At 37.1% G+C, this 12,366-nt stretch overlaps 1 protein-coding gene across 2 annotated transcripts in view; it reads left to right on the top strand.

Annotated features, from left to right (window-relative positions):
* The first annotated feature begins 1,456 nt into the window (after positions 1 to 1,456).
* Positions 1,457 to 12,366, top strand: part of Arhgap29 (Rho GTPase activating protein 29) — a 62,715-nt gene continuing 51,805 nt past the window's right edge. Inside the window, exons 1-2 of one of the 2 annotated variants that reach the window (XM_078026777.1) lie at positions 1,457 to 1,624; positions 9,587 to 9,823. In XM_078026777.1, coding sequence (XP_077882903.1) covers positions 9,619 to 9,823 — 205 coding nt within the window. In that variant the 5' untranslated portion in view covers positions 1,457 to 1,624; positions 9,587 to 9,618. Of the gene's footprint in view, positions 1,625 to 1,713; positions 1,846 to 9,586; positions 9,824 to 12,366 lie in introns of those variants that run through there. The other variant, XM_078026778.1, reaches the window with a different exon arrangement.

Raw genomic sequence — 12,366 nt, 5'->3', positions numbered from 1 at the left:
AATGGGCAGAGTGGTTATGTATTAATACATGCTATAAATATAAAATAGTGATACTACAACATCTGCTATATATGTTTTATTATCAAGTAATGCCTCTGATTTCTCATTTATCTGTTATTTCCTGCTCTCTAATGCCATAACCACGAGCTACTTTAATGGAGAAACAATGGTTAAAAAACAAGCAAACACACACACACACACACAGCCAGTTGGTTTAAAAAATAATTCAGGGGGCTGGGATTGTACCTCAGTGGTAGAGTGCTTGCCTATCACATGTGAGGCACTGGGTTCGATCCTCAGCACCACATAAAAACAAAATGAAGGTATTGTGTTCATCTGCCACTAAAAATATATTTAAAAAAAATAATTCTGGGCAAGTTCTTGGGGACACTTTCAGAGGGTTTGGTGGCAGAATTAACACCTTATTCCTTTCTTTGCAAAGAAACTGCCAGATAGCAGATTTTTCACAGTCATTCTTTGTCAATTAATACTTTAATTTTATCGTAAAAGTGAACTACCATATTTCTCTGGAAATGTTTTCAAATATCATATGTCCTCTTATTAATAAAGAAGAAAAGAGAATATGGCAGATGTCTCATATATTTTGAAAAAGATTCAAGGGAAGGATGAGGTTGAATGACTTTTCCAAATACCCTTTACATAATTTTGCTCATTTGTCAGAGAATATTCATGGTCTGTCTGTTATGTGTCAGCATAGACAATAGGAAAAACATTCTTGGTAGAGCTATTAAGTGTAACTAATATGTACAACACTTTATTCAGTAAAAACACTGTGCTTTTTACCTTCCATGTATAATGTGTGATCCAACATCTAGAGAAATGCTTTAATTGTGGTTGTTCATTCTCCCCCCACTATGTTAATGAGACCCATTTATCAGCAGCATTTAATGGTAAGAAGAAGTTGCATGGTTAAATCGACATGTAATCAACTAGTATTTATTGAGCATTTCAATGTGTCCAGTTACCGTGTGTGTACATTAATAACTGATGTTTTCAGGTAGTTTTTTTGAAAATGACAATCAGCTGAAGAAAGCAAAAGCGGGGAAATTTTAAAGTTAGGCACGAAATGTATGTTTGTTTCAGAAGGCAAAAGGAGGGAAGAAGTAGTTCTATAAAAGAAGTTGAGGACAAGAGTCCTGAGAAGGAATTTATAGTGTCTGCCTGAGAAATGTCCAATTAAACGAGGACAGAAGACTTGCTCCCTACTGGAATGTGCAAAAGGTGATTTTCCCCTAACTCGTCCCGTTTCCCAGCTGCAGCCCCTGCGTCCCGGGACCTTGAGGACTGGGTGAGGCAGCCGCGCAGCTGACAGCCTGTGCCCGGCCAGGCAGCGGTCACCCCCACCTGCTGCCCGCTCCGGCCACGCCCCCACGAGCGCCGGCCAATGGCAGGACTCCGGGGGGCGGGCGGTGCGAGGCGGGGGCGGTGCGTCCGCGGCCAGCGCGGTCGTGGCGGTGGCTGCAGGGGCGGCGGCGGCTTGGCCGGGCGTCTGCGGGCCGTGAGTGGGGGATGGGGACGGCGAGCTCCAGCCCTCGGCGGCGGCGGCGGCGGCCGTGAGCGTTGGGCGGGCGTCCGCCTCCGGGACGCGGGATGGAGCGCCGCGGTGAGTGTGGGACGGCGGTGCTCGCTCTGGCGCCGGACCGGGTTCGGGACTGCGGAGCCGGCCGCCGGCCAGTAGCTGTCCGGGGTCGGGGCGGCCACGCGGTGGCCCGGGGCCGAGGCGGCTGCGGGCGGGGCGGGGTCCTCCGGGAGTATCGATCCCGGGCGAGGGCGCCCACGAGCGGGACGTCACGAGCGGGCGCTGTGGGGACGTTGCGGACCTCGGTGAGCAGCCGGAGTGGGGCGACGCCGCGGGAACCGCGGGCGAGACTGGCTTGCGGACTTTACTTTTCCTTCTTGGTTTTCGGGTCTTCATGTCCGTCTTTCCCAGTGAGATTTTTTTTTTTTTTTTGGAAGTTTGGTGACATTTCCTGAAATTTCATTCTGACTAGTACAAAGGCTGAGGTAAAGAAACACACCCCGTGTTCCATATTTACTTTTTCTTAACACACTTCACCTCTTCTAGGCCTTGGTTGTTTACTACTTTGGGTGGGGAGGGGGGCCTAAAGGTGCAGGAACACTCTCCTTCCCTTTTTTTCTGAGTGCCCTCTCTGATGCATCCCTATCTTACCCCTTTTTTTGCCCTTCCCTTGTTACTGTCCCTTCTGTTTCTATTCACCTTTTCCCAGCCATGGCCCTAGGGCAAGTCGTGTGCTTTGCAAAATTGGAATTGATAAGCTGGGAGATTGCAGCTACTACAGGGAGAGCACGTCCCTTTGAGTTTGTTGCCCTGGTTGTCTTCAGGACCCCGTCCTTGATCAAAAATCTGGTATTCCAGAGGCTGTCTGGGTTCTGTGGAAACCAAGTGGACCAGGACTCTCCTTGTCTTTGAGTCAGACAAGTGCCAGATTTATCTCAATTTTTCACTACTACTCCTCCCAGCATGGGATTCTACTCCGAGTTGTTTGGATCTTTGACATCCACTGAGTTCTTTGGATCTTCTGGAGGAAGGGAGGAGCATTAGGTGTTTTGTGAATGTTCCAAGACCATTTCAAAACAGCAGAGAGGTTTTTGTTCTATAGCTATCTATTCCTCTTTGGATTAACTTCACCTCCTTATTGACTTTGGGAGTAGAGGTCTCTTCATAAAAAAGAATTCAAAATTAGATGGAAGGTGAGTATTAAGGATGAGTAAATAAATCACAGCACATTATAGATGTATATCTTAGCGATTTAGATCCTTTTTTTCCCCTCAGTGATTTCTTTAGGCACTTTGCCAGAAATGCCTACTTAGAAATGTTTCCTTATTGTAAGAACTGTGCAAGTGAGCAACTGTGACACTTAAGCCTCATTAGGTTTACAATACATATAGCTCTGGTCTCATGATTTTGATAAGACTTTTTAAGAGTGAATTTGAAGAAAGCAAGATAAGCCCAGGTAGAAAAGTTTCAGTCCTCAAGTTGGCAGGATACCGAACGAACTTTGGCTGAGATGAAGAAATCACTATTCAGTGAATGTACGGTCACTCCAGCTCCCTCCACCTCCCTAAAATAGAACAACCATCTCAGTTATCAGCACCTTCACCTCCCAGCTGTGAAAGCCCTTGACCTAGGAATGTGGGCTTTTACAAAAGAGTTCTTGGTCCCAGTGGGTTAGTACTACCATAGAGATTATTCCCAGGAGGTATCCTGGAAGGATTTTGCTTCCTGTCCATGGTAATTTTTTCAGCATTCACTCTGAAAATTTAGCAGGATTTCACTTTATGCTAGACAGAGTCCCTGTAGAACCTTTCCGTTTATTGAGTGGCAGTATACAATAACCAAAAACTAGAGCCCGAGGCATAATGTGGGTTACCTGATAGAAGTATGAGCAATCCCCTATGGAAAAGTACAGGGATGATTATTTTCATTGGAGGGGATGAAAAGACATTTTGAAAGAAATGATGTTTTTGTGTGAGCTTGAAGGTAAAGAGTAACTTTAATAAGCACAGAAGGTAAGGGGTCCTTCCTGTGCAGAATTGCTGATTATCTCTAATGTATACCAGGATGTCATTGATCTAGCTTAGATGTTTCTGCTTTGAAGCATTGAGGGTTATTTTGTTTGCCATTTACTTTAATTTTGTATTCACTTCCAGCATGAACCACACATATAAAGACGTATTTATGTGTGTAACAAAACAAGGGGGTTTAAGAAGGTTAGGAGCACATTCTGGTCTTTTTTTTTTTTTTTTGGAAGGTGGTATGCGCTTTAATATTGTCTTTATTATTATGGTTGTAAGTAAATGAGCCACCTTGTTCATAGAGCAGATATTCTGTAATAATACCTCGCTAGATAAGGATTTTATTTTTCTTGAAGAATGTTTCAGGTTGTGTTGCTGAGAAAGTTTTCAAGTGTCACAGTCTTCCTTTTTATATTTTATTTTTTGTGGTGCTGTAGGTTGAACCAGGGCTTTAAGCATGCTAGGCAAGCACTCTACCACTGAACTACACTCCCAGCCCCTGCAGTCTTCCTTTTAAAGGAAGAGGTGGGAGCTAATTAACATGTTTTTAGAAGTATTAGGGAAGAGTAAGCCATGGCTGGGAGCTGATGATGGTGACCACAGTAAAAGCAAACCGATAGCATGTACCACACCAATTGCTTGCTTTTTTGAGAGTGTTACACGTTCTGCCTCCTTTAGTTGTTGTCGCAACAGATCCTTGTTTTTTTTTTTACTCATTTCTCACATAGGCAAATTAAAGTTAAAAACCAGCACAAGCACACTGACTAGTAATTGTCAAGAGTGAAGAACTAAACCCAAGTGCCTTTGTTCCAGAATGTGTGCTCTTGATGGCTTAAGTCTGTGGACTTGCCTCTGTCCCTGCCTCTGATTGTAATTCTTACTCCACTTGGGCTCTCATCACTCCCCTTGAGGTGTTAGGATTTCAGTGGTGTGTTTTTCTCCTCACCTCTGTCTTTTGAATTTATAAGGGTGTTTTGTTTGTGGGCTCCTCAAGCTCAGTGGTTTTGTCTCAATTCTATTTTGGATGGGTTTTGAGGTTTGATGGCTTCAATTTAATTTTTTTTTTTTCTTTGAAGGGATGAGGTCAAGTCTGAGATGGTTCAAGATTGAACCCTAATGCCTGATGAACCCGTGCCTTTGTTTATTTGTTCACATTCTTTCTCAGGAGGGAATTTGCCTCTTACCTTTTCAGAGGACAGTATTTTACCTATGAAAGGCAAGAGCTAAGCACTCCTTCCCTTCTGTCTCCATGACTGTCTCTTGTCTGTCATATGTCTTTTGTCTGTTGTTACTAGGCCTTTGGGGAGGGGCTGGAGTGGTGGTGGTGATGGTGGTTCTCTCTTTTTCCTTCTGTATTTAAGTTCAGGATGGGGAACGTGCTCTTTGCCATTGGGTAGTTTTGGCTGGTCTGAGACAAGCCTTGCCTGCCAGGAATGCTAGACATTTTGGAGGCGTGGGAGGCTGGGCAGCTTCCTCTTTTTTAAGCATGCTGGGTTCAAACTGTACAGGAATGAAGTGTATGTGTGTTGTACGCCTTCCTTTGGAAATTGTTTACATGTTATTGATAAAACACTGCCTGTTCTTTTTGTGGGGGGGGGGGTGTTTTGTTGTTTTGCTATGTTACTGGAAATTTAACCCAGGAGCACTTTACCACTGAGCTCCAGCCTTTTTTATTTTTTTAATTTGCTGAATTGCTGGGGGCTATCTTGGAGGTTGCCATCTTCCTGCCTCATCCTCTCAAGTAGCTAGAATTGCAGGTGTGTGTGTGCCACTGCACTAGACTTGGGAGTGCGTTTAAAAATGTAATTAAAGACCTTCAGAACTCTTCTGATTTTTTTTTAAGCATCTTTAAATAGATTCTTACCATATCAGAAATTGTGCTAAAATAGCAGATTTCTGAAACATCTGCAGTTTTTCCTGTAGTGGAAATAGTAAGAATGGGTCCTATTAATTACAGATACTTGAGAACTATTCATTTCACATTTCAAGTAGTACAGTACCTAAAATAAAATACTTCTATAATGTGCATTTTTGGGGTTGTATGTGCATGGAATAGGGGATATTGATTGACACAGGTTACTGTGTTGGAAAAGCCACTTGACCAACAGGAAGTTTGTATATAACTTTCTTTCTTCCTTTCTTTCATTGCCCCCCACCCACTTTCAGTGCTTGGGATCAACCCAGGGCCTGCCACATGCTAGGCAAGTACTTTGCCACTGAGCTACTCCCACCCTGTGTCCATGTTTCTAATTTATATTACTTAGAATTTAGAATAAACAGAGAAAGTAGTTTTACATGGTGATTTTCTGCTTGCTACAAAATTCTATGATAAGTGGGTAATGTATGTTTTTAATGTCTATGGTTCAGAGTTGGAAGAAATGTTATAAGAATTAGAGTTCAACTATCTGTTTACACAGTTCAAACTTCACTTGGAAGGCTTTTAGTAGGTTTTCATGAAGTCAGTTAAATCTCTGGAATTGCTTCTTGTTCACAATCTACAGATGTAGTGAAGTCACATTTATTATTTAAGTGTGTTGAAAAACAATAAAACACTGCAAGTAATGATGACTAACAGTTATTGAGTCTTCATGATGAACCAGGTGCTATGCTAAGTACTTTTCATGCATTAGCACCCAACTTAATTAAATTACTAGCTGCAATCTGTTATTAACTACATTTTATGTCACCTCTTACTAGAAATATCCATTTTGTTATGTAGGAAAATGAAAAGTACCTTATTAGTAGTATATTAATGATCATGGAAAAGTGTTTATTGTCTCAACTTTATTCGTCATAGTTCAGTTATTAAAACTTGGCTTATATTTGTATTCTAAACATTTTTTCAGTTGTAATATTAATGTTTCCCTTTTCCAGTTTTAAATGTGAAAAGTAGTAAGAAACACAGAATTAGAACATTAATCATAATATTGGCTAGAGGTAGAATATAATCCTTTTTAGTGTCCCTTGTGTGAGTGGGAGGGGAGAGAGAGAACAGATTTCTCTGTCTTGTATAAACATTTTCAAGTACATATATATATATATATATATATATATATATATATTTTTTTTTTTTTTTTTTAAACTTTGGGTTACTGATTTGACATAGTTACTTAAGTACATTCTTTTTACTCAGGTGAAATGTTTTATTTGAAACTTGTGATATATCTTTAATTTTTATAAACATGTTTACCAATAACAGTGACCAGTTGCCTAATTTACTAAATTTAAAAGCTGCCAGAGGTAAACAATGACTTTAAGTAAACTGCAAAAGTGATAAGATTTTTTGGGCTAATAGCTCTTCAGTTAGTGATTTGTACAAGAGCTGCCCAAACAAGGCACTTGGATTTTTTGTTTTGTTTATTTCTGTTGATGGCAAAAGCTAGGTATAATTATACTACTAAAAAATCATCCTAGGTTCATTTTAGAAATTACACATTTAAGGATTAATATTAGATAGACTTGAAACTAGTTGAAGTGTAAAATTCTATTCTTAAATAATTTGGAATTAACAAAAGAATATTGGATAAAGGAACTTAAAAAGCTATAATTAAAAGGAACAGAATAGAAATATAACTTTTATTTCAACTTTACTCAGCTTCATGTCCTTTTTTAAAAAAGAGATAGATTTTTTTTTTGAAAAAAAATTCTCTTTGAAATATTGCAAAAACCTAGAGTTATTTTGGTGTCTGTAAAAGTCAGTTGTAACTTTATTAATTTGTATCCATTGTTTCAGCAAATGCATTATTCATTCTGCAAATAGTTTGAGTGGTTCATCCTTTCTCTTGTAAAGCACTGCTGTGAACAGAGAACAAATGATTAACAACCAAGACAAGGTCTTAATTTCCTTAAGATTCTAGTCTAAATGGTAAGATCTGAATTATCTATTTGGACTGTGGTAAATGCAGTGATGAACAGTGTAGGATGCTCTAGATCATCTCTAGGGGGTTCTGTTCTAGTTTGGTGATGGTGATTATGGGGCCATGGAAGTAGTGCACTTCTCTGAGGAAGTGATCTTTGGGTAAGATCAGAGTGAGTGAGTGAAGGAAAAGAAGGAATATTTCAGGCAAATGGATCTGCATGTAGACTGGACCCTGATGTGAACAGTAGGTATTTTTTAAGCTATAATGTCATGACCCCTGTTACATGTATAAAGACAATTTAGTGAGTTGCAACCAGCATTTATAAAATAAAATGGAATAGAATGAAAAAAATCTGAGTATATCTCATAGATCCTTAGCTAGAATCTGTTTTATGAAAGACAAATAGATCTGACACATACCACACACCAACATTACATACTAATGTATCTATACTGGTCATGATATTTCATACTGTGGGTGAAAGTAAACAAATACTGTTAGAAGAAGGAAAAGGAGATGTTTATGGCAGGAGTGTTGAGAGCCAGGAGTGTGACTTCAGATAACATTGCAGGACCAGGCAAGAGCCACCATGTCTCACTTTGAGCCTCACAGAGTACAACATTTTTTCACTTGTCCTTTGGAAGATCTGAGCAGAGAAATCACACCATGAGATTTATGGTTGAAAAGTGTACTCACTACATTTATAATGGGACAAGAATGGTTGTGGAACGATCATTAGGAAATTAGTGCAGTAGCTCAGACAAGAAATGACAATTCACTAGTGTGGGAGAGGCAGAAATAGAATGGGATAGACTAGAGAACTGTAATCCCAGGGAGAAACCAAATCTGTGGAATTGGGCATGGTGTAATAGTACATGGTACAGTAATGTATTTTAACAAATGATGAAAACATTACATAAAACTTTGTACTGTGAATTCATTTTGAAAGTATCCAAATATTTAAGACAAAATATTTGAAAAATCTTTTAATGATCATGCTTGGGCTAATTCTTCAAGTTGTTTCCTTTTTGATTTCAAGAAATTTAAAATAGTTGGGGATTTTATTCTGGAAAGTTAAAATAAGGATGAAGAAGAAATTCCTCAAGATTCTCTTGGGTCCCAGTGGGCTAGGATTAGATGTTTTAACACAAAAATTTCTAAATTTTGTGATGCCTTTTAATCTTCTCACAAACCTGAGTATGAATTGTATGAGTCACACATCTGGAAAACACTAGAGCCAAGATTCAAATCTATTTTTTTTTTATAATTCTAAACATTGCCTTTTCACTATCCCATCATTAAATTACCAGAAATATTTCTCTGATAACATGACATTTATTTGTACAGTCAGGATACATCAGATTAGGGGACATCCTTAGAACTTGTTTTCAACAAAAAATGTTCTTCATGAAACTTAATAACCCAGAATGTCAGCGTGTATGTGTACGTACATATTTACATATATATATATATACATATATATATATATATAATATCACTAGAAAAAATAACTGTAATTAAACTACTTTATGTGCTCAAGGGATACTTACATACGACTGTCCTATTTAATTCTGTAAAATAAGCTTCTGAGGTAGGTGTTGTCAGGATTTTTTTCTGATTTTATAAATAAGCATACTAAAGTGAAGAGATGATTAACAGCTTCTAAGGGCATATAGTAAATAATGGAAGAGGATTTTAAAAACATTTCTTTTTTCAGAGTCCATATTTCATCTTTATTTTTGAAGGTGATATTATAGAGGGAAGATGAGACCTACTAAGTGATGTTTCAGAACAATTTTTACAATTAAAATATTATGTACTTAGGAATTAAGAGGAAGTTAAAGCAGATCTAGATTTAACTCAAGAGTTCATCATTTATCAGTTGAGAGCATAGACATATTTTTAAACCTCTAAACCTCAGGTTCTTCACTTGTGAAATGAAAAGAATGATAGTTTGCATATTGGGCATTGTCAGGATTATGGACACTTAATGAATGGAAGCTATTATTCATAGTACAGAGTTTTATTCATTTGTTTTTAAAATTGAAAACAGGAGACTAAGGTGGACTGTGGGCAATTTGTGAAACTCTAATATGTTTTCTTGGCTGATGTAGTATTTGTGTTTCTCTCTCTCTCTCTTTTTTTTTTTTGTTTCTTGCCCCCTTAAGGATTTCAGTTTTTCTGATTGTTAAATGAGAGGATGCTTGCTCACAAACAGAAAAAGGCAAAGAAAAAACGTGTTTGGGCATCAGGCCAACTCTCTACTGATGTTACAACTTCTGAAATGGGGCTCAAGTCCATAAGTTCCAACCCCAGTTTTGATCCGGACTACATCAAGGAGTTGGTGAATGATATCAGGAAGTTCTCCCATGTGTTAATATATTTGAAAGAAGCTATTTTTTCAGGTTTGTCAACTGTTTTCTCTTAGCATTCTTACTGCCAGCCACCCTACAGATAAGTGTGTACACAATGGTAGAAACAGGTTATTATTCTGCTTTAGTTATTTTAATCATACCTCTAAATGTTTGCTATTTACAATGTAAATGAACCATTTTCTAGCCAAATAATTGTGCAGTTGGGGAATGATATTGGCCAAACTATATTGTTATGTGCATGTATGGATATGTAACTACAAATCCCACCTCTATGTACAAATGTAATGCATCAATAAGAATAATGAGGAAAAAATGAACAGAAGTAAAAGAAAATTTGAAAAATAAACAATGATGCAGTATATAATAATTTTGGTAAGGGTGGGGAAACAAGAGTACCAAAAAGGAAAAATAAGTCTTTGGTTTCTCTCAGTTTGGTCCAGGATAATTTGAGACTATTGGAATCTGAACCTTCTTGTTAAAGACAGTACAGCACATTGATTGGTCTTTAATAAGCGAACTAATGTTTACAATGTAGATTTTTGATGCTTTGGCCTTAATTCAGCTTTCCACATTGTTGGCAACTTTTAAATGACTGTATTTGAATGAATTTTCTTCCCCAATATTCAAACTTAATTTTGTTTTGCTGATTTGTAATCTCTTCTTAGATTAAGGGATAATCACAGAATTTGTCTGTTTAGAAATAAAGAATTATATGTCCCTGACTTCATCTTAGTACCTAAGTTTTCTTTTAGTGTTTATTTAATATCCAAATTTGATGTCAGTGATAATTAATAGTTGAGACAGCTCCTGTTCTTTTGTGATAATTAGCAGTTCATTTTCATGTTCATTATGTTATGTTATAGAAAGTGAAGATTACACTTCACTTTTATTGTATTTATATGATACTTCCTGGGCCTTCATAGAAATGTGTGAGATTTCAACAAATCATTTGTGTTAAATGGTTATTTTCTGATATGCATTTTGACAACCAGAATCTAAAACCACATCTCATGCTTATACTAAATTTAAGAGTATATTTCTAACCTAATTATAATGTTTAAGTTGAAGTTCCCCAAATAACTGAACTAGAACTGAAGCCTCCAAAAAAATAAAAAATTATTTTTTTCTGGCATTGAGGCTTGAGCTCAGGGCCTCATGCATGCAAGGCACGTACTCTACCACTGAACAACCTCCCCAGTCCCAAAGTCTCAGAATTTTAGTTTTTGAATTTTCCTTAAAGCAATAGTCATATATCATTCTTTTGAGATTATGTTAAACATACATATATGTATATATATGGTTTTTATATATTTTTTTTTTCCTGGGGTACCAGAGATTGAATCCAGGGGCACTGAACCACTGAGTCACATTTACGGTCCCCCCTCCCCCATTTTTCTTCTATTATTTATTTTGAGATAGGGTCTCACTAAGTTTCTTAGGGCCTCACTACGTTGCCTCACTAAACTTTGAACTTGAGATCCTCTTGCCAGGGCTCCGTGGGGATTACAGGCATGTCTTTGCACCTGGCTCCAGAGTATGTAAATATTATTAGAAGTTGAAGTTGCTCACACTCCTATTAATTTCAATAGGTTGATTTTGAAGACTAAAATGGACGATTAAATTGTGGTAAAGGTAACTTGTTATGGAAAATATCCTAAATATATTAGGGATTATACTAGTAATAAATTCCTTATTGAAATGATACATCTGCCATTTATTTTAAAGATCATAGTTTTGTAATAAAGATTTTTTCTTAACTGGATTATTTATTTAAAATTTATTTTTAAGTTTGTAAACAGTAAATTTTATTCTTTTTGTCGTACAGTTCGTTAGTGGGTTAATTTTTAAGGTGAAATTTAAAATGATATATTTACTGACAAATCATTTACCTCAATTTAGGGTAAAACATGATGTTATTTAATGTATCAATGGAAGTACATTTTTAATAATATAAATAAGATTTTTAGTTAGGATTTCTGTTTGTTGTTTATTTTCCTTAGGAGTTTTATACCCTTTAAAATCCTCATTTTACATAGATACGCCTTGTTTAACAGATTTTAAATGGTGGTAATTTAAAACAAAGTGAACCACTCCTTATTGGCAAAAAAAATAAATTTATGAGTTTTAATTTATGAGTAGACAATTCAGAGAATAGGAAAGAAGAGGATTGGAAGCCAATCCTCATGAAAAAAGAGAAAAATAGTAATAAGATACAGAAGGAGACTACCCCTTCAGATAAAAGGATATATAGGGAAACAAATTTATTCATTGAAGGTTAAGTTTAAAAATTTGTATGGACATTATCCTTTTAATAATAAGCATATCAGTACTTTAACTTAAATAACAGATGTGTCACTAATAATTGAAAAGCTTATAAATTAATTTTTTAAAAATTATTTTTTAGTTATAGGTGGACACAATATTTTATATTTATGTGGTGCTGAGGATTGAGCCCAGTGCCTTATGCATGCTAGGCAAGCCCTCCACCTCTGAGCCACAGCCCCAGCCCATAAATTAATTTTTAAAAACCTATAAAAACAATTTTTTGATAACCCACTCTCATACTGGTAAGA

This window comes from Ictidomys tridecemlineatus, chromosome 11, assembly GCF_052094955.1.
Source record: "Ictidomys tridecemlineatus isolate mIctTri1 chromosome 11, mIctTri1.hap1, whole genome shotgun sequence".
Classification (NCBI taxonomy): domain Eukaryota; kingdom Metazoa; phylum Chordata; class Mammalia; order Rodentia; family Sciuridae; genus Ictidomys; species Ictidomys tridecemlineatus.
Note: the sequence above shows the minus strand (reverse complement) of the source record. Positions and strands in the feature narration are given on the sequence as shown.